The sequence below is a fragment of the Lissotriton helveticus genome, chromosome 9, assembly GCF_964261635.1.
Source record: "Lissotriton helveticus chromosome 9, aLisHel1.1, whole genome shotgun sequence".
Classification (NCBI taxonomy): Eukaryota; Metazoa; Chordata; class Amphibia; order Caudata; family Salamandridae; genus Lissotriton; species Lissotriton helveticus.
Genome location: NC_136070.1, coordinates 1,042,275,086 through 1,042,300,945, shown reverse-complemented (window position 1 = coordinate 1,042,300,945; position 25,860 = coordinate 1,042,275,086). Strand labels below are relative to the sequence as shown.

Below are 25,860 nucleotides of genomic sequence, written 5' to 3'. Positions count from 1 at the left end.
TATTTATAGTCTATACATTTACACTGCAGCAAGTACTTATTTTGAAAAAAATCTAAAGGCTTTGACTACTTACCTTTTATGTCTATTGCATTTCAATCAGAACTGCTTACCTACAGAGAAAGATTTATAAGACAGCTTCTCACAAGAGGAGGTTTGTTCATGCTAATGTTTGCAAGTAGACCTTGGTTCCTACATTAAATTTGCTTTCAATATGTTTCTAGCATGGCAGCTGGAAACGCCTAGGCCTTGACTCCAACATTCCATCAGGCCTCCACCCTCTTCATGACCATCAGACTGGGAGGTGGAATGGCTACTTCATTTTGACCTGAGGCCACAAAGGGTGAACAAATGATAACATTTGCCTAGCTCAGAACTTTTAGGCAGACAGATCCTCATGGACAATCTGACAGGCCAATGGGTGTACTTTGAGTGGTTTGCTATCTGAGGGACAGTGGGGAGCATCTTCTATTCCCCTTCCATGGTTGGTGGTCCTCTGCTCTTCTGTAATGACCAGCTGTGCATGTGTAGTCAAGGAGTAGGATTCCCTGAGGTTTGCTTGTTATAGGAAGAGTGGCTCCACCAGCCGAGAGAAGATGGTGGTGTGAGCTTACCATGCTCCAAATGCAATGTCCCTCTGTGCACATCTAAACCACGCAGTAGAATGGAAGAAGAGCAGAGATAAAGCCACAAATAACTGCTGCAACACCCACCTCCTGTATCCAAATCATGTAGGAAAGACACCACTGTCATAAAAACTCCTTCAACCAAGGACAAAATAGAGGTCTATAAGTCACTTTGTCTTTTTTAAGCGTAAAAAAATAGAACATCTTACTGAGAAAGCTCCTGGACCAATGTTGAGTGTAGTGAGGTTGTTTTTCCCCAGATTAATCCTCTCCAAGTTTGGCATTCCATGAAATGCTTCATTTGGGATTAAAGTTATGGAATTTCCTACGGGAAATGATTAAAAATGTTTGTGTGAATTTAAGATATCAGCTTTTTTAAATCATGTTAGATATGAGATTGTGATAACAATGAATCGTGCTACTCTAGATGTGTTGGTTTCCTCATGTGTGAATGGTCTTAAGACTCATAATTTAAGATTAATAGATACACAATGTTGCACTGACGTTTTGTACATATAGTGCAATTGCACACAATATCCTGTTTCTCCAGTTGGTTTTGATATACATGCATTCTGGACCAGCTTAGTTAAATTATTTTGTCTCAGACACAGCAGGGACTAAGATGTCTTCAACTGGCTACATTGTGGGCCTGGTTCATAGATGTCACTGCAATTTTCTCTCTTTTTCTTCAGGCCTGCTTTGAGGAACTGTTTTACTGGTTTGCATTTAGATGTGGCTGTCTTTAGTTTTCAGATGAATGAAGAACAATTCTTAGTCTGACAATAAATACATGTGCACAATGACTTGGTGCCTGCATGGTGTTTTCAGTCCTACTGTAGAGAAATATGGCGCCTGAATAAATGTGAGGTTGCCCTAATCCTCCTGTCATTTTCTGCTGAAGGAGACTAAGGGGGAGATTTACTAAGATTTTGTACCGTGTTTGCATCACAAAAGTGACGCAAATTGGCGCAAAATCTTTTTTTCTCAATTTACTTTCCAGCGCTAAACAGAAAAGTAATGCGGAGCAGCCATAGCGCTACCTTACTTTGAACCATACCAAGGGTGGTGCATGGGCGTTGCCCTGCAACTACCCAAAGTTTCTCACGCTAAACTCAATTTATTAAATAAAGTAAATTGGGTTTAGCGTGAGAAAACTGCACCCTTTTCAAGTAGGCGCACTTCCTTTTTCGACTTTGCATGTGTGCTGCACTTTACGGCACACATACAAAGTGGAAAAATGGTTAAAGTGAGTCTGTGCATAGTATTTTGTACTGGAAGTGTTTCTTCCAGTACAAAACCTATTCTAGACTCGTGGAGATAACCTTGCACCAATGCGCAAAGGTGTCTCTGTGGCGCACATCAAGGTATTTCAGCGCCAACACTAGTGAGAGGGGAGGACAGTGCCTATTTTAGTAAATAGGGCGCTCTACCCCTCTTGCCTTTTAACATAGCGCAGCGCAGCATTTGCAGTTGCTGCAGTGCGCTACCTAAATAAATATTACATCTGCCCATTAGAGCATGATATCCACTCAGTTTCACTAAAATTCCTGGCATATGTGATAAAGCACAAGTAAGGGGAAATCGATTCTAGGCATTTAGACACCTTGCATCCAGTTTAGTTTTTGATCCCAAGGACAAGAATAGATTGCATATCGGTAGAGCCTTCTTTTAACCTTCAGCGGTTGCCACACAAGGAAAGCCATTTTATTTAGTTCAAGTCAATTGCATTACTTAAGTGAAACCACTTTCATTAACACAGGGCAGTTGGATTGTTTTCCAGTCTGTAGCTTGGCTGACATAATCTCTCCCAGCGAGTTGCTAGTTAACAATTGTTCACATTTATCATTTTGAAAGAGCAAGTTCCAAGCTGGGGGGCTCATGCTATATCATCATCAATGTAATCACAATAGTTTTCAAAGTTTTCACAATGTTTCTTTATTTATTTGATTTGTTTCCTGTGTTCTCTTAAAAACCAGCCAATGAGTTTCGTTCTCAACAAACTTCTTTATGATGATATCTGTGATTATATCCAATTTCGTATATAAAAAGGGTCAATAGTTAGTGGGTGGAATTGTTATTCTACCATATATGAGCACATTCCAAAACTGCATAACAAGGCAACACCCTTTATAAATTGTCTGCATAATATGGCAACAAGTCATATAATTTGAATCATAGTTATTGCATCCAATATGAGAAGCGACTGTTGTCTGTCCTATGATATATTTTTTAATGACTGTGCCATATTTGGGCACATTTACATCACTTATATCATGTTTAACAACTTTCTTTAAGACTATCAAGTGCACATAATAGGGCAGAAGATAGAGTACAATTGCTGATGCAATTTGCTTTAATGGATACACAGCTGTTGGGTTTGAGTGCATGTGCAATATATACTCTAGAACATTTTAAATAGTGGAATATGATAATACTCATTAGATTGTCTGTCCAATATGATGGTATGACTAATATGACAGAGCTGGGCTGACCCACCTAGTTTGGTGATTGAAGGTTGTCTCTCCTCCATTATTATTTTGAATCACTTCCTAAATATGTGTTTTTCTGCCTTTTCATATTTGTAATAGCAAGCCATCCCAAACTATTTCTCAAGCACACAGTAGTTACACGTTCATATCTTTATACCCTTACATATTATAGGACTTATAGCATGTGAAATTATTTAATTCACAACACTTATGACCTCTCAAATATCATCCTTTTAGAGAACACAGTGCATGGTAGTGTGGTGAGTTATAATTAATGTAGTGTGGCGAGTGAGGTGACAAGACTGTGTATGGAGATGCCCGACCTGTAGTAAATTGAAGGTTGTGCGTAAATTATACATTTAAGTTATAACTGGTGGTGCATAATTTATACATTTAAGTTGGAATTATAACTTTAGAATTTTACATAGTTTAAGTTGGGTTTGTATACAAGAACAAATACTATTTTCTGAACAACAAGTTATCATTAATCTTTGTTTTTTCATTTATTTTTAATGTTTTTTTTATAAAATGTGTTTCAAATTGTAGTGCTGGGTGTCATTTAATTGATCATTGTCTACTGTTATGGAGTCTAGTTTTGAAGAGGGGAGTAGAGTGGAGTAGCATTAGATATAGTGAAATAATGTGTTATACAACGGAGTGGCGTAGTGTGTTGTATAGTGGAGTGGAGTATTGTCGAGTGGAGTCGCGTGTTGTACAGTGAGTTTGTGTGTCATATAGAACAGTTGAGTGTCGTACAGTTCGGTATCACCGACTACAGCGTTGTGGAGAGTCATTGAGTATAGTCTTGTATAGCGGCATAGAGTGGTGAAGAGAGCTGTACATAGTGAAGTTCAGTTAAGTAAAGTGTCGTACAGTTCAGAGTTGTGGAGTGGAGTGTCATCCAGTAGAGTGGTGGAGAGTATTGTACAGTGTATTATCATATAGTGCAGTGTCACAGAGTGGTGTGTCATACAGTGGCACATTGTCACATACTGTAGGAGAGTGTCATAGAGTGGAGCACTGTGCAGAATCTCTTGAGACCTTCCACACCTGCATAAGGAAAATGGCAACCTGGCTAAAAATGTATTCACTACAGTTTAACAGCAGTAAAACTGAGATAATGCAATGCAAAGTGGGAAGAATAGCTAGAAACCTGCCCGTTGACTTTTGGCCTCTGGACTCATGTGAGCCATTGGCACCAGTAACAACCGTACGGAACTTGGGGGTTAATCTCAATGACAAACTGAGTCTTGAGTCCAACGTCAACAGACAGGTGAGCAGCTGCTTCGCTTTAATGCGGGGCCTTCGAAAGCTGCTGCCCTTACTTCCAGCACACACCAGAGCAACCGTGGTCAGAAGCATCATCCTTAGCCGCCTGGATTACTGCAATGCTCTGTTACTGGAATCTCCTGCTTATCTGATCTCCAGACTTCAGAGCATCCAGGCGGCAGCTGCAAAGATGGTGCTCTCTCGAGGACGTCGATCTTCCACCACTCTTGCTCTGGCCGAGTTGCACTGGTTGCCCATTCAGCAGAGGATCCATTTCAAATCCCTGTGTACCGTTTTCAAGGCAGCACATGGCTTAGGTCCTAAACCCCTTCAGACCAAATTCAAGTGGTATGAACCTACACGGACCCTCCGTTCCTCATCCACCAATCTCCTTAGTATACCCAGGATCAGGAAAGCCACTCATGGTGGCAGAGCCTTTAGCATAGCGGCAGCCCACCTCTGGAATAGCCTTCCTCTGTCAATTAGGAAAACCAACGAACTGATGCTCTTCCGCAAAAGGATAAAGACCTGGCTATTTCCTAATGTCACACCTCCATAAAGCTTCTCCCCTCATTTCTGCCCTTACTGCTCAGCCCCTCAGATGCTTTTTTCAGCGCCAGGATGCCCGTAGGGTTACAGCGCGCTTTAGAAATGATATAAATAAATAAATAAAAATATAGTGGTGTGGCGTGCTCTAGACAGGAGTAGAGTGGCATGTGCTAGAGTGTTATACAGTGTAGCACAGTATCATAGAGTGGATGGGTATAGAGCAGAGTACGGTGTCATTTAGTGGCATAGAGTGTAGGTGAGTCTTGTAGAGTGGAGTTGCTTAGAGCAGAGTAGGGTGTCATACAGTAGACTGGCTTAGAGTGGAATGTTGAACGGTGGCATAGAGTGGGTGTAAAGTACAGTGAAGTTGTGTAGGATAGAGTGGAGTAAACTCTAAAATGTGGAGTGTTATGTTGTACAGAAGAGTGGTGTGGAGCGAAGCAGAGTGGCCTGGTGTATCATACAGTGTACTTAAGTGTCATAGAGTAGAGTGTTGTATGGTACTGTAGAGTGGAGTGGCATGTTGTAGAATGTTACAAAATATCATTTAGTTGAGTACAGTGGAGTGGCATAAAGTGGAGAAGAGTGTACTTGTGTAGAGTGGAATACAGTACAGTGTTGTAAAGTATTGTAGAATGTTGTGGTATAGAGTGTTGTAGAGTCTAGTGGCATAGAGTCGCCTAAAGGGGAGTGGTGTACAGTTGAGTAGTGGAGTACAGTGGAGTAGTGTGGAATAGTTTGCTATAGGTTACATTGGAGTAAAGTGAGTTCAAATGGCATAGAGGTTGTTGGGAAGTGAGTCTTAGAGTGGAGTAGAGTGTGTTGTACAGTGTACAGTAGGGCCATACAGTGTAGTACAGTGTCATACAGTCAAATAGAGTGGTAGTAGAGTGCTGTGGAGTGCAGGTTTAGAGAGTGCAGTACAGGACAGTAGAGTTGAGCCGCATACATTGGTCCGTTATATAGTTGTGTATAGCGTAGGGTAAACTGTCGTACGCTGTAGTCGATTTGAGTGGCGTGGCATTGCGTAGAGGGAACTACAGTGGAGTGGGGTGATTCACATGGAGTGGTATGCAGTGTCATAGATTGAGGGAAACTGTTCTAGAGTGGAGACTAATGGATTGGCAAAGAGTGGAGTACTGTGTTGTAGAGAGTAGTGAGCTAGAGTAGAGTAAAGTGTGGCACAGTGGAGTGACAGAGAGTGTTGCAGAGTTGAGTGGCATACAGTGCCATTGAGTGGAGTGGTGTAGAGTGGAGTGGAGTCAAGTAAAGTTAAGTAGTGTGTTATAGAGTAGAGTGGAGTAAATCCTGGTGCAGTGGCATAGAGGAAGTTGTGTGGAGTGTTGTAGAATGGAGTATAGTCTGATAGAGGCGCAAAAAGTAGACTACAGTGTTGTATAGTGACACAGACTGGAGTACAGAGTTGTACAGGGGAGTTGTATAGAGTGGCATAGAGTTTGGTTGAGTGGAGGGACGTAGAGGGTCTAACAGTGGAGTCGAGATTCCAAGAGCCGAGTAGACTTTAGAGGCGTATACTGGAATGGCTTAGAGTGCAGTGCTGGACAGTGGTCTGTCGTACAGAGTGGTGTCCTAGAGTATCGTGGTGTACAGTGTCATGGCATAGAGTGTTGTTGCATACAGTGGGGTGGTGTGGAGTGGCACACACTGGAATAGAACATAGTGGAGTGGCATGTAATGGAATAGTGTTGAGTGGAGTGGCGTACAGTAGAGTGGTGTAGATTGGTGTGGCTTATGCTGGAGTGGCATAAATTGGAGTTCAATATGGTGGATTTGCATATGGTGGAAAAGCATAGAGTGGGGTTGCACACAGTGGAATAGCGTAGAGTGGAGTAGCGTACAGTGGAGTGGCGTATGTTGGAGTGTCCTAGTCTGGAGTGACATACAGTGGAGTGGGATAGAGTGAAATAGCATACAGTGGAGTGGGGCACAGGGAACTAGCATAGAGTGGAGTGCTATACAGTGGAATAGTGTAAAGTGGAATGGTGTGGAGTGACAAACAGTGGAATAGCATAGATTGGACAGGCGCACAGTGCAGTGGTATAGAGTGGTACAATGTAGAGTGCAGTAACATAGAGTGTAGTGGGGTACAGTGTAGTGGCATACACTGGAGTGGTGTACAGTAGAGTGGGATAGAGTAAAATACCATAGAGTGGAGCAGCATAGAGTGGAGTTGCAAACAAATTAATGGCGTAGAGCAGATGGGCATAGAGTGGAGTAGTATACAGCTAAATGGCATTGAGTGGAATAGCACAGAATGGAGTGGTGTGGATCATGCAGTGGAGTGTTGCACAGTGAAGTGGTGTAGAGTGGAATAGCGTATAGGAGGAGAGTAGAGTGGAGTGGCATACAGTCGAGGGGCGTAGACTACAGTTGCATTCAGTGCAGTGGGGTAGAGTAGAATAGCTTATAGTGGAGCGGCATAGAGTGTAGTTGTGTACAGTGGTATACCATGCAGTGGATTGGGTTATAGTGGAGTAACATAGACTGGAGTGGCTTACAGTAGAGTGGTATAGGGTGGAGTTGTTTACAGTGAAATAGCATACACTGGAGTGGCATAGAGTGGAGTGGTACACAGTGGAATAAGGCAGAGTGGATGGGCATAGAGTGCAATGACATACAGTGAAGGAGCATACAGTGGCGTGGAGTACAGTTGAATGGCGTACAGTGGAATAGCATAGAGTGGAGTATTGTGCAGTGAAGTTGTGGTGTAGTGGTGCACTGTGAATTGCCTACACTGGAGTGTCATACAGTGGAGTGGGGTAGACTGGAATAGTATGCATTGGAGTGTCATAGAGAGGAGTAGTGTACATTGAAATGGCATACCATGGAATAGCTTAGAGTGGACTGACATAGCGTGGAGTGGCATACCGTGGAATAGCGTGGGGAGTATAAGGGCGTACAGTTGAGTGGCATAGAGTCAAATCGCATAGAGCGGAGCAGCGTACAGTTGAGTGTCATACAGTGGAGTGTTGTAGACGGGAGTGGTGTAGAATGGATTGTCATAGAGTGGAATGGCATAAAGTGGAATGGAGCACAGATGTACATTACATTTGTCAGGAATGTACACTATGGTGTGCAAATTATTGCAAAACAGTAATTTGAGCTGCCTTGCGTTTTTCAAGATTAACCAAGCTATGCAGGGCCAAGCATGGTGGCCTTGCGTTGCTTTGTAAATGAGACTTAAGTATTACATTGCCCACGGGAGACCATGCGTGGCGCAAGGGTAATATAATACATTAATACATCTGGCTCTTAATTATATATTGGGCCACTGTCTACCGTGATAACTTTGCGACATACCATGATACATGCCAGTGATAAGGTAGTATATAATTGGCTAATGGTTGCCTTTACAAAATTAAAAGACAGGCATATTTTTTTTAATACACTTTACCTGTGTTCTAAGCTAGGGCCTTCATTAAATGTAAGTAGTAGGTTTTATTATTATTCCCTACCTATTACCACTTTATTAATGTGTTAATAGGTGGAGAAATTAATTTATATTTTCCATATTTTTTTAGAAGTCCATGGAGTACCTTGCTAGTATCGAGGACCTTTAGAAATGTAACATTTTATTGTTTTTAAGTTGCAATGTAGTTTCAATGTATTTTCACAGTACTCTACACTTTTTTTTATAAAGAATTAAATATGTTAAAAATAGAAAATAGAGAATATACTGTAGCACACTATATTTGTGAAATATAGCGTATTACAGTGTTTTACATTATTTGTCTACATATATCAGTTTTCCTTTTTTTAAGTACAGCAGTACCTCTTGGTAGTACCACGGTACTCAGTTATTTTTTTTTAATACATAAAAACTATGGGCCCGATTCACATAGGTAAACTGAGACGAAAGTCTAACTTCATGACTTTTGGTATTCACAAAGGGTATTTACTACTCGAAGTGTCCTTTGTGAACACCAAAAGTTGAACTTTACAACTTTCGGTAGTCACAAAGGGCATTCATGAGTAGTAAATGCCCTTTGTGACTTCTGAAAGTCATAAAGTTAGACTCTTGTCTAATTTTACCTTTGTGAATCGAGCCCACTATATATTGATTCCCACGTAATACCACTTTAATAAAGTGCTAATAGATAGGGGAACATTATAAAACCTAATACTTACCTATACTCAAGCCTCTAACCCAGAATGCAGGGAAAGTGGACTTAAACAAAATGACTGCCTTCAACTTTTGTAAAGGCAGTCATTAGCTAATTACATAATGTCTTGCACTCGCTAGATAACACAGTAGTTTCATGAAATACCACTAAACTACTGTGATTACAGATACAACTAAGTTAACATACCTTATAAATGAAAAGGAACTTACATGCACTAGCCAAAAGGATCATCTACACACCATAATTTATATTCCTGCCAAATGTCATTCAAATCCATTCAGCCGTTTTCAGGCTAATCATAAGTACAAAGTCTATGGAACATGCGTTAGTGCCAAAAATGCGTTTTGGGACCTCCAGTTTTTTTCTTTGCATTGGCTGTTTACTAAGGACAGACAGGATAAAAATAAATAAAGGAGTGTTGTGAAAAGTCTAGGGGCTTATAGAATTATGATGATGATGATATATTGAGTGCAGCCCAGCTTAGAACTTTCTTCAATTTCTGCACTTGTGGCAGATCTCAAACAGCTAGATGCTACTTGCGGAGAGCGTCAACACAAACTTTAATACTGGCTGTGGCGTAGGGTCATTGTCAGCCATATTTGTTCTGCAGAATTTAGTAATAATAGTGGCCCAGAATCAGTTTTTTTGCTTACACTACTACTACCAGTGGACCCCATAATCCTATTCAACAGGATGGTGTCATCTCTTCCTAACTTTAGTACACTTTTTAAACTTTCCTTTTTCACCTGTTCCTGAAAAAATGTCCCACAACCCATAGTTGATTTAGCAAGTACATTTCTGTAGCTGTTGCTATTATCTATTATACCTTGAATTTTTTTCAGCTACTTTATTATCACTCAAGTAAAAAATGTTTGTTCTTTTTTTAGTAGTGTTTAATGGAGTGTGAAACTGAATTACATGTAAAACACCTCAGCACCTACGGTCCAGCAGCACTAAGTAAACCTGTTAAATACGTCATAAAACACAACTATCGAGTTAGGTGCTTTTTTAAATGCCTGTATATGTTTCTTTCAGTTATTCTGCCATGAATTCAATAGAATCTCTTTGGATTCCTTACAGACCATTGATAAATCCCTTGTTGGCATTAGAAAAGGTGTATGCTAGGGTTTTATAAACTAGTCTTATAAATTCCAGTAAGAATTTTTATAAGAAACTTGATTGACCTCCTAGGCCAATATTTAGATAGTACAATGTGATAGTGACCACTATAGCTAAGGGGCATGTCTTATTCAATAGTGTCCAGAATGGATTTATCAAACATGTATCTCACAAGATTTTTGCTTTCTCATTTTATACAGAAGGCTGAGGTTTTTTTAATGTTATCTAGCTAGAGTTCCAGACTGGTGTCAAATGAAACTTAAACTATGGTTTGTCAGACGGCACTATTACAGTAAATACTGCACAGTGGTTATGGTCACTGGCAACAATCGTGTTCTTTTGACAAACTGAAGGAAAAATGTGAAAGCAATTTTACTATGTTACTTACACACATCATGGAACTATGTGTATGGAATGTATTGTACTGAGTAAATATTTTATTTATATTGCAATAAGAGATATGCAGTAATCATTTCATCATGTCAAGAAAAGTTAAATAAGTTGTAAAATGGCTTACCTAGAAGGTCAAAGCTCTTTATATTTACATCCGCAACAGCTGGAATTGTTCTCAGTTTAGCAAAGGTGCAGCTCACAGTGATATCAGAGATGAAACAGCCCAGGGGTAATGGTGCCGGCACTGGAGAAAGTTCATCTGGAAATGGGCTTGATGGACTTCTAAATACATCACCTCGTAAGGGACCTTCTTCATCTGGTTCATTATCATAGTCGTCCTCCTCTCCCTCTTCTTCTCTTGCACGTTCCTGTTGCTTTTTTTCTTCCTGGCGTTTTTTCTCTTCTCTTTTTCTTTCTTTCTCCCTTTGATCCTCCTCTTCTTTTTGCTTTCGTTCCTCCTCTTCTATTCTCAGCTGTTCCTCTTCTACTGCCTTCCTTCTGTTCTCTTCAATGATTTTCTCCAGTTCCTCCTCCTCCTTGCGTCGGGCTTCCACCTCTTTTCGCTCTTTCTCTTCTCTCTCTTGTTGCCTTTCTTTCTTTCTCTGCTCCTCTTTTTCCTTTCTGTGGATCTCCTCCTCCTCTTCTTGACGCTCTTCTTCCTCCCGTCTCAGTAGCTCATCCATCTCTGCTTGCGTACGTGGGGAAGGCATGAGTTCTTCTATGCTAGGGTCATTTGGTTCTGGAGAATCACCAGAAAATTCAGGTCTGTCATCCATTGCAAGACTCTTTAGTACTAAACGTGAAGAGGGTGTTAAAAGTAGTGAGAAATAGAAAAGGAAGGGTGATACAAGCCACAATAAATCCATGTTAGTGACACCACATTTTTCCCTCCAAGCATTTTGTTTCCAGTGCTCAGGCAGTCCCATGCACTAAATGGATATCCTGTGAACCATGATAGCAGAGTACTTATGAGGCCCCAAGATATATTAGCAGTCTTAAAAGACTATAGGAAATCTTGAAGGAAAGATGTATTTTTCTTTTGGTTCTAGACATGATTAAACAGATCACTGTCAGTCTGTTATTTTCTTTATTAGTTCAATACATCTTATGAACCATTAGCGTATTAATGTCAAATTTGGAGGGAATAATGGTAAAGAAAAGATGTTAAAATCCAGTGTGAAGATTTCAAAGTTTACACTGAAAGTTGTGCTCATTAGGTACAAAAGGAATACTTTTCAAGAGTGAAGAAGACAAAGTACCAAATGTTACATTTCTTTAACCATATCCATTCAATTTTCTTAAGAACATTTTGAAGGTAAAAAGAACATAGTAGCTTGTGTTTATTATCTTTTTAGCAAAGCAATGGCAGTACTGTTATAGATTTGATATATTGTCCAGCAACATATTAAGGGAATTTTTGTTTTGTATTGTACGGGCAACAAATAATAAAAGTGTATGTACTCCAGAAATTTTATGAAGCTTGTCTACATCAGGGATTTGAACAATGGATGTGAGCATGTGTTTCTATAAGATGTTACCTGTGTAGCACATGTGTAAACTGGTATGTAATTGTCCAATAAAGTAATGGACCATTGCGCATTCCTCAGATTTGGATAGACCTAAATAAATACAACCACAGCATCATCACCCCCTTCTTAAAAAGAACTCTGCAAACGTCAGGCCTATCCTGGGTCTCACTTGTGTGGCCAAACATTTATAAACTGCTGCCAATATAAAATTCTCTGTAAGTGACTACAAATCTGGCTTCCATGACCGGTGTGTTACTGAAACTACAGTCACATACTACCTAATGGAATTGCTCTTTGTGAGTGCCCAGCTTTATGTTTGTCTTCACTGACTTATCAAAAACCTTTGATAGGGTTATTCTCCCCACCGTGCTCCACTTGGGAATGGATTCTATGGTTGCTAATGGCATAGTTGTATAATGGGTGAGTATCCTTCCTTTCTAATCACATATCCGGAAAAAGCTGCTATTCTTCATGTACTCCATCTTAAAAATGACCTGTGGTGTGCCACAACCTTTGCACTATGACGGAATGTCTTATACATATATATGTTCCCATATGCACACTTTCTCAGCAAATATGAAACTGACTTCCTTTTCTATCCTGATAACATCAGTACTGGTGGCCTGGAAAGAGTTATAGATTGTCTTTTACACATTCAATGGCAGGTGAATGAAATTTGTCTCTGTGTTATTGCCTTTGGGACAGAGGTCATGGTTGAAGTTCTCGTATATCCTAACACTCTTCCATTTATGTTGCCATACACCGTGGGTGTGCTACTGGTTCCAAAGTACCACAACTGCAACTGTCCCTTGCACATGATTGTAGGTACCAAGTCTTCCCTTTACCACCTGAGTGGGAAATGCCCTCTTCTACAGACCCTCATAGGATGGTTCTTGTACTAGTAGTCTTAATGTCTTGAACCCAATGTTGAAATGGTATCCATACTGGGCAGCATGCTAAAACTTCGAACAACTTACTACACTTCACAATCTACTCGGATTACCCTATCTTTTGCATTAAAAGATGTTATCATACCACATAAGCCATGAAAAGCATTACACTGGGTACGAAACAAACATCATATTGATTTCAATATTCTGTTCAGGACTTAAAAATCTTTTTGAAGTTAGATCCCTTCTCATTTCACCAGATTATGTCTACATTAAAAGTAGACCAGTTTTCTAAGGTCGCCCTCCGAAACACGTTCTCCAGGAGCAAAACAAAATTGTTAAACTCTATTGCACCTGGAAAAATGCAAGCAAAATGAATCAGTTATTTTCAGCTCAATTTTCAAAATCGGATTTAATAGTGAAATCAGATGTTTGATAACTGTAGTGGAAAGGTAACTTTATACAAATATTCTTTGTGCTGCTTAAACCAAAACTGGCTTAGAGCCAGGTTGCCACTCATCTTGACTCCAGAGGCTCAATACACATTATTTGCTGCAGTTAAGGATCCTGCTTTCCAAAAGACAACAGCTTCGTCTCTGGACCGAGAATGGCAAGGGTGTTTTCAACAACTTGACAGTAAGCAGAGATTAGGCATCTGGGACAGGACAAGGAAGCTGGAAGAACAAAAGGACAGCCTTAGTACTAACTATTTTCACATTGGAGATGCCAAATGGGGCTGACAGGCTCTGATCTCATTAACCCCTTCCCTACTGGGCACATTCCCCCGCTGTGCTGGGGGAGGGCGCACGTAGCGCCCAGGTGCTCATGACGAGCTCAGCTCGTCATGCAGCACAGTGCTCGTGTGCTCATGACGAGCTGAGCTCGTCATGACCACACCCGTTTCTTTAGAACGCTCGCACAGCAGGGGAATTAGCCCAGCATGCAAGCGTTCTAAAGGTCATGACGAGCTCAGCTCATCATGAGCACCGGAGCACCATGGCTCATGACGAGCTGACCTCGTCATGAGCATGCAAGGGGTTAATTCCCAGGGCCATCATGGACCTGCAGCCACTCAGTCCAGCAGAATAGAGGGCCAGGTTGGATCCTGACAGATAGGAGATTATTTCATCTAAATAGGAAATGGTTTCAGGATAGCTATGGAACTCCTAGTGGAAGCAGGGGTTAGACATTTTTTATTTAGGGAATTTCCTATGTTTATTTAGCTAAGCTAAGAGTAAGTGCTTCAAGAGGAGGTAGGCTTAAAGTAAGAAAGTAGATAGTATTAGGTGGTAATAAAATGCTCTAATCACTAGTTTACAGAATAAGACTGGCATCAACATCTCTCCAGAACATTCCTGGACCTAAGCAGGTCCTGCTGGTAGAAAAAAAACAAAGACCCCTGGATCCTGCTACATTGAAGGGGCTGAATTGCTCTCCAATGATCATATTTACTTGCTTCAAGAACATAAAAAGTAGAAGGACACCTGGCTTTAACAAGGCTCAAATAATCACTGTGGACTGGAATCTGTAGGAGCCCTGGCTGAAGCGAGATCTGTTATCTCGGAGCTTCGTCTTAGGACTGAAGTGTAGTTGCTATATTCCCAATGGACTCTGCACATTGGAATAATATATCCTATAGATTAGACGTAGGACTGCTGTTGACTAGGTCTCTATTGAATATATTAAACTTAATAGTGAGTGCCAGCTAGCTCAGAGGTCACTAGAAACTTTCTTGAATTCACAAGAAGGGATAGTTTCTGACAACCGCATAAACATGACAACTTTGTTTCCCAAGAATAAGAAATATATCTCTAGAGTCGTGGAAACAATAGATAAGTATTTCACCCTGTCAATCGTGCATGCGTCGTTTCTACAGAGTTTGCAGAGAAATAGAGAGACGGGCGTTTTCAATAAAAAGGAGTTATTGAACAGTCTTCTTTCTCATGCAAGAGAAGTGAACTGATACAATCGTTATGTAGACTGCAAAGTATAATGCGTACAGCAAGAATAATATTATAATATAATACTGTAAGAGCATTGTATGGTTTCTAAGCCATATAAGAATACATACATAAATACATAGGCTAAAATTACTCAACTGATGCTTCTAAAATACGTCTACCCCAATGTACCCAACCTAAGTCTAGTACGCGGGAGGAGGTTTTGTTTTATTTGCCAAGAATCTATCCAAGATTTCTCTAGGTTCTAATCAGCTCCATACCTTAATTAGAATGAAGGAGGTCTGGTATCTCTGTCTCGGGACTCGATTTCCCAACACCCCGCAAGGGGAGCTTGGAAACACTGGAGCTGGATTCTCAGCAGGAGAAGAGACAGCTTTCTGATCAGTGCGTTAGCTGGAGGGTAGGCTTCCTTCAGCACTTGCTTTAGCAAGCTGCATCGGGCAAGTAGATAGTCGAACTGCTCCGCACCACCGTCTCTTGCTAGAGCAAGTGAAGGTATATTTATTCCTTGAAGGTGTTTAAGAAGGCATAGTTTGACGTAAAGTCGGGCATAATAACGTCAGGAAAACTCCAAGGGAATAGTTGTTCTTTGCAAAGTAAATGAGTTCTTGGACAAATCAATATTCAAGCAAAGGGAAGTTCCCTAACTGCTTAAGCCGATTTTCCAAGAAATCGTTGTGACGTTTGGTACGGGTGGAAGTAGCCAAGCCTGTATTTGGTCTGCATGGGCTATGTCTATATAAGGAATTGATGTCTATGCCTATATAAGGGCAATGTGAATTGTACCTATATAAGGGCATGATTCGGGAAAATTCACTCGGAGCCTAATACGCCACACAACACCCACTCCACTTTATTATGAACGACATTACTAAGTTCTAAACACATTAAAACATATCAAAACTTGATGTATTAAAACCCACATAAAATACATAAAAATGCTTTGGCTGTACATGAAAAGAATATTTGTGCTGCACGCATTTCAAGCATATATTTCATTCAAAGCATATAGTTTGACATTTGAAATGCTATCCTGAATGAATCACGAAAATACATTTATGAAATGGCTCTTAAATACAGAAGAAAAGATCAAGACCATTTCATGGCAGAATATATAAACTTGTTCAATGTGGACAAGGTCAAATATTGTCTCTTGGAAGTTTTTCAAATAATTCTAGTTCTCTATGAATAGTTCTACTTTAAGCAGATAACTTTGTGCCAAAAATGAAAAAATATAAAATTGGAAAAACAAAAGTATGATCATAGAAAAAAGAGTTCCAAAGTTAGAACGTTGTTTTGAAAAATGAAGATCGAATTCAGAGTCTCTCAGAGCACAGCGTGCCAATTTCAAAAGTCAGTGTTATTGTTTGGAGAAAACATCAAATGTTCTAAGTCTGTAAAGAATTAGTCTATCATTCTAGGTGAAAGTTGGATTACATCGTTAAGTTCATGAACAGTAGATAGACGTGAACCATCGCCGTCAGCGTCGGTCGCATTAGCAATGTTCGAAGTAGGTGGTACCTGTGCGCATGCTGCTTCACGTATCTCACCGCCATCATGTTGCGTCTGTGAGATCTCAACGAATGCGGTCATCAGGATTGGTAGCCGCTGGGGACAACACAGTGCATGAGCCGTTACTGGTCAAAGCAAAGTATCAACTTCTGTTGGCATGGCTGATGGGAGTGTCAGACACATGTCTAGTACGCATTCTTCTCCACATAGCAGGCATCGCAGAACAGGTAAGATGCAATCTTGCCAGATTGTTCTGAATGATGGAAACCACGTGGAGTTCAAGTCTCTTAAAAGAGTTAATCTCAAAATTTGGATTATGCGCTCACGGCATCTCATCACTAGAAGAGTGTTCTCCAAAGTGATCTGGGCGTTGTTGGTGATTTGGCTTGCCATATCGGAGCAGAAGGAGTAAAAATAGTATACCTCCTGCGAGTCCCAAAATGAGAGGCAGTTCGCCAAACACAGAGTGCACAAAGTTTGGAAATATTCCTAGGACTGCTTGAAAAGGTGCTAAAAGTCCCGAAAAAATTGTCTTAAATACATGTACAATGCCACTCGTATCAGACATGTTTAAGATACAACTTAACTTTTCTGAGAAATGTATAGGGCAGTTTGTGGTAAAAAGGGCATGTATCTCTGCAGAAGTCCTTGCAACTTGCAGATCATACGCCTCTTTGGCCGAGGTCATTGGCACAGTTTTTTGTAAAAGAATGGCTTTCAGTCTGCTTAAAGTATCAATTTGTATAGAAGAGATGTTCAGTGAAGGCCATGATGGCGACTCCCCGTCTGTCTTGGTTTTAGGAAACAATACTTGCACACATCAAGTGACCCTGCCTGACACAGTTACGAGATAGGCTATTCCTGGCAACATGCCACAGCAGCTGTGATCATTCAACATAATATAACTTCCATTTGAAAGTTGACTGAAAATTGGATCAAAAATCAATCACCGCAGCTGGTGAACCTTGCAGGTGGCAGGATAAGTTATTTGTGGAACCATCGCAGGCCCCGTGTTAATACCCTGACATAGGAGAGAACCGCTTAGTGCGTTTTCGCAGTTTGTACCACTAAGAAATACTTCTTTCCCCCACTCCAACATCGGTGTGTATAAGGTAAATCCCAGGATGTCTTGATGTATTCTTTACCCAACCTTTCATACAGGCCTGCTGGTATATGTTTTAAGCAATACTAAAAATGGAAAATCGCCACAGGTAGAGTGATTGTACCGTGTATTATCCATTCTGTTGCTGGTTTCTCAGAAACAGTTCATGGCAATCTTTCCAGTTTTTCAATGCTCAGCACCGTATAGTCTGCTTCCCTCTGTGCCAGTATGATTTGTTTATCTGTAAGGTTAAATTCAGAAAACAATGACATGGTGTTGATTAGACGCCAAGGCACATAGCCTGAACAAAGGTTTTGCAACGTCCAGCCCAATAGCATTATAGAACGCAATTGTGACTGACCGTGTTGTAACATGACCAAGTCCTGTTCCATTATGTCTATGGCAGAGGATACTATGCTGTCCAAAGAATATATTCTGGACGACAGAGTCGTTAACCCATTGTCAATCACAGAGAGAGATTTCTCTAAGTTAATAGATCAATTTCTTGTATACATTCTGCAGTCTCAGCTTACGTTTTCTTCCATGCTTCATTATAAGTAGCATATATACCGGCGTATGCGTATATGAAATGTTTATGATGCTGTCTAGTAGGTCCTTGTAAGAAGTCCCTTAGATCAACGCCATCTTTAAGTAAAGATAACTGTTGTTTCACTTCCTTTGGTGTAGATTTGTGTAGCCACTCAAGGCACAGTTTCCCTACACTGTATGATGTTACTATCCCTGTATGTTGTCTTTGGACATATCTTGGATCTAGCCTACTGATTTTGAAGCCCTGGATTTTGTTCAGGAATCTATCTTGACAGTTGTGTGTGTCTGATGGCCAGATTAACCATTTTTCCCAATTAGGATCTGTTCTGTTTTGTTGTAAAATATTATGTACGTCTAACTGCCCTTCTGAAGTGTTGTTACTATCAGGTGTCGGTTTCGGTATAGATGGTTTATTTAAATCTCTTATCTTGGCCAACCCAAGACAAGATGTCTGTTAAAGAGTGTCATTCAAAAACTTTATTTGTTCCGGGATGATGCAGGCTCTAAATAAAGCTTCCAATCCCTGCACCTGCCTGTCTTTTGTGCCCCAGACAGTTTTTGTGTCAATGGTGTCTTTCCAAAAGTCAAAACCTAATGTAGACAGCTGAGCATAAAAGGCCGCAGAATAAATTTGCTTAGTGTTAGTCAGCATACTTCTCATTCCTGTCTTATTAACATTCTGGATCTGAAACATTAAAACTTGAAAAGTATGGAAATTTGTTGATAAATGTCTTCGAGCTACCCTTTGGTGGCGTAGGAGAATGTTTCCATTGGTTATAAGTGAAAACATTTCTAGTATTAGCAGATTTATGCAAGAAATGATGACCATAGTGATTATAACAATACATCTGTTCATAATCCGACGTACCTTCTAAGTATTCATGATTTGTGAATTTTGCAGACATTACTAAGTCTGACAGCATATTATTAACATTCTCAAAGTCCCAATCATCAGAAAAGGTACTCGATGAAACAAAGTCACTCAAGGAAACCTTGAATTGGTGTGGAATCTTCAACAGCTCCGCAGGACCAAAGATATCATAATCAGTTCTGTCTCAGGCTATACCACCAGGTATAGGAATGGCTGTGATATTCACTGTTGACAAGTCTTGTTGTTCATGATGGAATGATTTGTGTGGGTTGAGAAGCAAGTTGATGTTCTTACTTGCTGTGTCCTTTTTAACGTATCTCCCATTTATCAGCATCCCCAAGGTTAATACAAGGGTTAACCAAAGTAGAAGAAAAAGTACACCCATGGTGAAACCAGATACGTCTTTTCCAAACGATGAAAAAGGTCTGTCGCTTGTTCCTTGAAAGTTACTTTTGTTGGCGTAGTTTCAAGTTTACAAGGATCCTCGGAAAACACATCAAAGTTTATAAAATAGCCAGAGGCAGTTCTCTCAATTGTAGGGATTGCTTCAGGATTTGATAAAATCGCTGGAACCACTTGATTACTTGTTACATTTGTATAGTCAGTTGCTATTTCATTGTAGACAGGTGTTTCTTGACGAACTGTTATTTGGGTTTCCAGAGGTACAAGTTCCATGGTTTTGTTGCATAGTCCTTCCTTTCGCACTGTAGATTCTTCAAAGGTGATCAGTCTCTCAGTTTGAACCTCTTGAATAGTAGCCAGATTCGGGCATCTGCTACATCTTTGGAGTCCACTTGGCCTACTACTTATGATCGGCCACATGATGTGGTTTTACCAGGTCGATGGACATGAACCTGTTCTCCTTTTTACCAGCAAGGGGTGGAAGTAACACTGTTCTTGATCCGTGAACCGCTAGAACAGGTACTGGTTGTCTGTAAGAAGGCCCAAATTCCTTCTGGTCCACAATTTTTTCTCTGACTAGATCCCCAATCTTTTGAATCCAGGCAGGGCTTGCTGGGACGAGTGGTTTCTCTTCAGTGGTCGTTAGCTTCAGTAACACGTTGCCTTGGCTTTTCCTTATTTCATTTAGGTCCTGCAAAACAGCCAAACGATCTTTAATATCAAAGGGTTTTTGTTCTACCACTGAAGTGTGACGATCGAGGTCCTGAACAATCATTCTAGTTCCAAGAGGATTTCATATGGAGTGATTCTCCCTAGAGAACTTCTTGGCAGATTGTTAAGACTATGTTGGACACTTATTAGATGTTTGACCCACCCATCACCTGAGCCTAATACCCTAGCTGTTGTAGATTGCTTAATGTCCCGTTTTTTTCTTTCCACTACAGAATTTTCCTCAGGATGGAATGGACTAGAATACCACAATGCAACGCCCAGATTGGCCATGGCTGCCTTGAAAGCTTTGGAGCTAAATGCAGGACCCTGGTCAGAATGTAGCGTGCCGACTGCGTATATGACGATAAAGACTTGCAAATCTTTTATAACAGTTTGAGCGTCAGCCGAGCGCTGAGGCCACATCCAAATTAATCTTGAGCATGAATCCACTGCGACCATGATATATTTGTAGTTACCATCCTTTTGTAAGGGACTGCAATGGTCCAGGTAAACGCAAGCTAATGGTTTATCTGAAATTAAAAGGGGCGTCTGCCTGCGCAGGACGCTTCACTGTAGAGACTTTCATCTTTTGACAGATTTCACATTCCAAAACATAGTTCCGGGTCTGTTTCCTGATGCGCGGCCACAAGTATCTCTGTTTTAATAACGACACTGTGGCGGAAACACCTGCGTGTGCAGATGCGAGCCCTTCATGTGCTGCTAAGATCAGTCCTAATCTGTGTTCCATGTTTAGAATCACTCTATCCCCCATTCCAGGGATTCGAGCAAACAGAACATTATTTGCATCAGTTATGTATGAGTATTTGAGTGGAAAGCCTTTTGGTAATGTTTTACCACTTTCTTTGCTTGAAGCATCGACAGCTTGCATTATTTTGCCGTCTATTTTCGTTTTTGAATGAGTGATTGCAGCTACGGAAACCGTTTGCACAGCTGCCTTTGCAACTTCATCAGCCAATGAATTCAATGCAACATGACCGCCATCAAGTTGATGACTCAGTGTATGGATCACTTGAGTTTTTTGTAGTTCTTGTCGTAACTGAACTACTTGTTCCCTAAGCAATTTATGCTTGATTGTGACACCTTTTGCATCTTTGAACCCGTTTTGAACCCAGTTCTGCAAGTATTCTTTGTAAGATTGAACGCAGTAATAGGAATCGCACACTATCAGTGTGGGGAATTCGCGATCAGTGTTTTCAAGCGCCATCTTAAATGCTTGTAGTTCAGCTCGCTGAGCTGTACAATCTCCTAGAGATTGAGTTTTTGTGACCTTTGGTCTGAATTTGCCATCTCGCCAGCGACCTTTAATGATCGCGCATGCAGCACTATAAGCTTGTTTACCCCCAATTGCGGGTTGTGCTGATCCGTCAGTATAAATGATACATTCATACTGCTCTAGAGGCAGAATCTCAGTAGGCAGAGGATATTCTTGTTCATATTGTAGAAATTCTTGTTTTTAAATAGGGGTCACAAACTTATTCAACGTCTGTTGCAGCAAGAGAATTAACCCATTGTATCCATCTTGGATGTAAAGCCTTTGCATTTTGAGTGCTCGATTTTTGTCACCGCCTTTAAGGCAGGTGCAGGTGTAACAACCATTATGCGTTTACCCTGTGTGGGAGCTCTCTCTTTTGCTACTGCAGTTTGAACCGCTGTCAGAGTTTTCTCTGTTGAAGTGAATTTCATTTCTGCTTGTGAGTACAAGTGTGATTTATAAGCTATTGGTACTTTTTCTCCTTCCTTGAAGGTTAAGTACGTGAATCCGCATCTTCCTGGAATGATTCGGATCACTAGGTTGCGTATGTTTATGCGTGTTTGTAAGTGTGTTGTTGCCAATATGTCCGTTTGGACTGAACGCACACTTTCTGTGTGTTTTTAAGTCCAATTAACTGTTTTGAAATCAGGTTTGATTAGTTCATAGAGAGGTTTAACCCTTTCTAAGCAATTTAAAATGTAAGTTCTTCCGAAGTTCAGGAAACCTAGAATTGACTGTAAGTTTTCAGTGTTGTTGGAGGTTGGAGCAGCGCACATTTCTCTAGAAAGTTTGCTGCCAGGCTTTTGCCTTAACTTGATAACTCATATCCTCTTGAAATTGAATTCATACCCTTCAGAGGCAAATCCAAGTATGATGGTATTCACTCTGTTCAAGTGCCTATCCAGGTCATCGTCTGTTAGATAGATGTCATCGGCATATGATAAAGCTTCATCATCATATGTTTGTAGTAACTCTGTTACTCTGGCTGAAAATAACCCTGTACTATTCTTAAATCCCTGGGGGAGACGACAGAAGTGACTTAGTGTCCCCATAATTGAGAAAGCGGTCAAATACCTACTTTCTGGTGCAATGTTTTGACAGAAGAAACCGTTAGAAATATCTAAAGTGGTTTTGTATTTTCTATGCACAATGTTATTCATTAGTGCTGCACCGTGTGCATTTTGTACTGCAAAAGTTTTGCTACAAGATTCTGTAATCCAAAACTAGATGATATGTATTGCCTGGTTTGGAGACAGGAAACAAAGGATTGTTCATTGACGAGGTGCATGTTTCAATCACCCCTTGGTATTCAAGTTGATCTAATATCTCCCTGACCTGTTTTTTAGCTTCTTGCCTAGCTGGATACTGCCTTTGTGCAGTTGGTTGAGTTTTTAATTGGATTTTATAGTGAAGAGAATCCTCATCCCATCCTACATTATTCTTGTATAATGCTGGAGCCTGGGCTACTGCCCATCTCCTGGTATATATATATTTGTTACGAATTGGAACATCATTGGAGAAGGCTCACATAATTATTTCTTCGCCATGTGGGCACTCCCTGACTAATTCAGGTGGCCAGTCTTGTTCAGCTAGAAGAATGTCATAACCTGGAGAGAGCGTCTCCCAAAAGAGTGCTTTTATTTTTCTTGTTATGTCCCCCTCCATCCTGAGTGTCACTTCATATAACTTATGTGGGACACTAACTCTGGTATCTGCAGTTTCAACCTGGATGTACTCCAGATGATCCTTCAAGTTCTTGCGGGCTATGGTGACTTCTGCTGCGCTGTCCAACATCGTTAGAGCCCATTCCCCCTTCTTGAGTTGTGTTCTCAAGATCCTCTGCATGTCTGATTTTTAGACCTGCTACCTTCTTTTTGGTGAATTGAGTTTTTTTATTCTTTGGAACGTGTTGATCGTCTTTGGACTTCACGCGTTCTTCCTTTTGTTCTGACCGTCCTCTTCTTTCAGATTTCTGTGATGAACTCTGAAAGGTACGAGAGGAACGTGTAGCAGTGTCTTGATATCTATCAGGTTTTCTCAAATTATCCCTGTTCCTGAGGGTATACCTCCTTTCAGAGGGCTCCTTTTGAGGAGATCTACCTCTGGATTGAGAACGCTTCTCCTTAGGAGTCTGTTTAGTGTTCTCCCACTTCTTTTTTGGAATAGTAAGAGTGTTTTTAATAAAGACCTTTTCAGGACTTTCAGTCAGTTGGGGTTTCACTGGTTTACCACCCACACCGTCTCTACCTAGTTCTTCATAGGATTTTTCAATTATTCTAGCTGCTCAGTTATTCTAGCTGCTCAGTTAATCAAATTCTCTTACCTTTTGACGGATCACCACGGATGCTGCTTCACCTTTAACATTAGCTAATATTATTGTTGAGACCCGTTTGAAATCTTTCAGTAACTTCATCCCCTGATTTAAAGCAGGCTCTGCCCCATATTAATTTTGAATCTGTTTCAGTACGTCTGGTATTACCGCCATAGATGGAACACCATGTGTTTTGGTGTAGATTGCAGCAAAGACTGTACCCCAAGTCTCGCATTCCTCTAGGTGTGGTGCGATCCTCATTGGTAAACAGAATTCTGTGTTTCTCATGAGGGGTAGTATCAGGAAATACAGCCTCGATTTGAGTAATATTTTGAGCTATCCAGAATGGAATTTGTTCCGTTTTGCGGGTAATTTACCAATGATCTATTGTATAGTCTGTGGTGAAATGTTGTTTGTGTTCCCCTGGTAGGGGATACGTTGTGGAATCCTTATAGGAGGTTGGACTGTTAGAGTCCGCATGACATATTGAACCAATTGTCTATGAATTTTTATCAGTTCAAGGGGGGTGGGGCACGCCGCGGACATGCACGGGATTACCTTATTGTATCATGGTAAATGTAGTTTTCAAGGTTGCTTGCTTCGGATAAGTTCATCAAGTTTCATGGCCAGTGCCCATATCCCTATACACGGGTTTCGAGATTCTTCTCTCTTCAGTAGGGAAAAAAGTTCATAGGTTCCTGTGCATGCTGCCGTCATCTTATCAGGGATATTACCACTCTCAGCATGCATCGCGCACCCCAGAGCTCTTCAGCTCGTGGCCGGTGGGATCCAATTTTAACATTCAAGGGGGGTGGGGCACGCCGCGGACATGCACAACGGGATTACCTTATTGTATCATGGTAAATGTAGTTTTCAAGGTTGCTTGCTTCGGATAAGTTCATCAAGTTTCATGGCCAGTGCCCGTATCCCTAAACACGTGTTTCGAGATTCTTCTCTCTTCAGTAGGGAAAAAAGTTCATAGGTTCATGTGCATGCTGCCGTCATCTTATCAGGGATATTACCACTCTCAGCATGCGCCGCGCACCCCAGAGCTCGTCAGCTCATGGCCCGTGGGAGCCAATTTAAACATTCAAGGGGGGTCGGGCACGCCGCGGACATGCAGAACGGGATTACCTTATTGTATCATGGTAAATGTAGTTTTCAAGGTTGCTTGCTTCGGATAAGTTCATCAAGTTTCATGGTCAGTGCCCTTATCCCTATACACGTGTTTCGAGATTCTTCTCTCTTCAGTAGGGAAAAAAGTTCATAGGTTCCTGTGCATGCTGCCGTCATCTTATCAGGGATATTACCACTCTCAGCATGCGTCGCGCACCCCAGAGCTCGTCAGCTCGTGGCCCGTGGGAGCCAATTTAAACATTCAAGGGGGGTGGGGCACGCCGTGGACATGCACAACAGGATTACCTTATTGTATCATGGTAAATGTAGTTTTCAAGGTTGCTTGCTTCGGATAAGTTCATCAAGTTTCATGGCCAGTGCCCGTATCCCTATACACGTGTTTCGAGATTCCTCTCTCTTCAGTAGGGAAAAAAGTTCATAGGTTCCTGTGCATGCTGCCGTCATCTTACCAGGGATATTACCACTCTCAGCATGCGTCGCGCACCCCAGAGCTCGTCAGCTCGTGGCCCATGGGAGCCAATTTAAACATTCAAGGGGGGTGGGGCACGCCGCGGACATGCACAACCGGATTACCTTATTGTATCATGGTAAATGTAGTTTTCAAGGTTGCTTCCTTCGGATAAGTTCATCAAGTTTCATGGCCAGCGCCCGTATCCCTATACACGTGTTTCGAGATTCTTCTCTCTTCAGAAGGGAAAAAAGTTCATAGGTTCCTGTGCATGCTGCAGTCATGTTATCAGGGATATTACCACTCTCAGCATGCGTTGCGCACCCCAGAGCTCGTCAGCTCGTGGCCCGTGGGAGCCAATTTAAACATTCAAGGGGAGTGGGGTACGCCTCGGACATGCACAACGGGATTACCTTATTGTCTCATGGTAAATGTAGTTTTCGAGATTCTTCTCTCTTCAGTAGGGAAAAAAGTTCACACCCCTTGAATGTTTAAATTGGCTCCCACGGGTGGTAATATCCCTGATGCAATAAGGTAATCCCGTTGTGCATGTCCGTGGCATACTCCACCCCCTTGA

At 41.1% G+C, this 25,860-nt stretch overlaps 1 protein-coding gene across 6 annotated transcripts in view; it reads right to left on the bottom strand.

Moving 5' to 3' along the window:
* ECM2 (extracellular matrix protein 2) overlaps positions 1 to 25,860 on the bottom strand; it is a 179,399-nt gene that overhangs the window by 91,272 nt on the left and 62,267 nt on the right. For 4 of the 6 annotated variants that reach the window (XM_078661385.1, XM_078661384.1, XM_078661383.1 and 1 more), the window contains 2 exons: positions 10,712 to 11,380; positions 833 to 948 (listed from right to left, as the gene is read on the bottom strand). In XM_078661385.1, the coding sequence (XP_078517511.1) occupies positions 833 to 948; positions 10,712 to 11,380 (785 nt within the window). The remainder of the gene's footprint in view (positions 1 to 832; positions 949 to 10,711; positions 11,381 to 25,860) is intronic. The other 2 variants (XM_078661386.1, XM_078661388.1) reach the window with 1 other exon arrangement.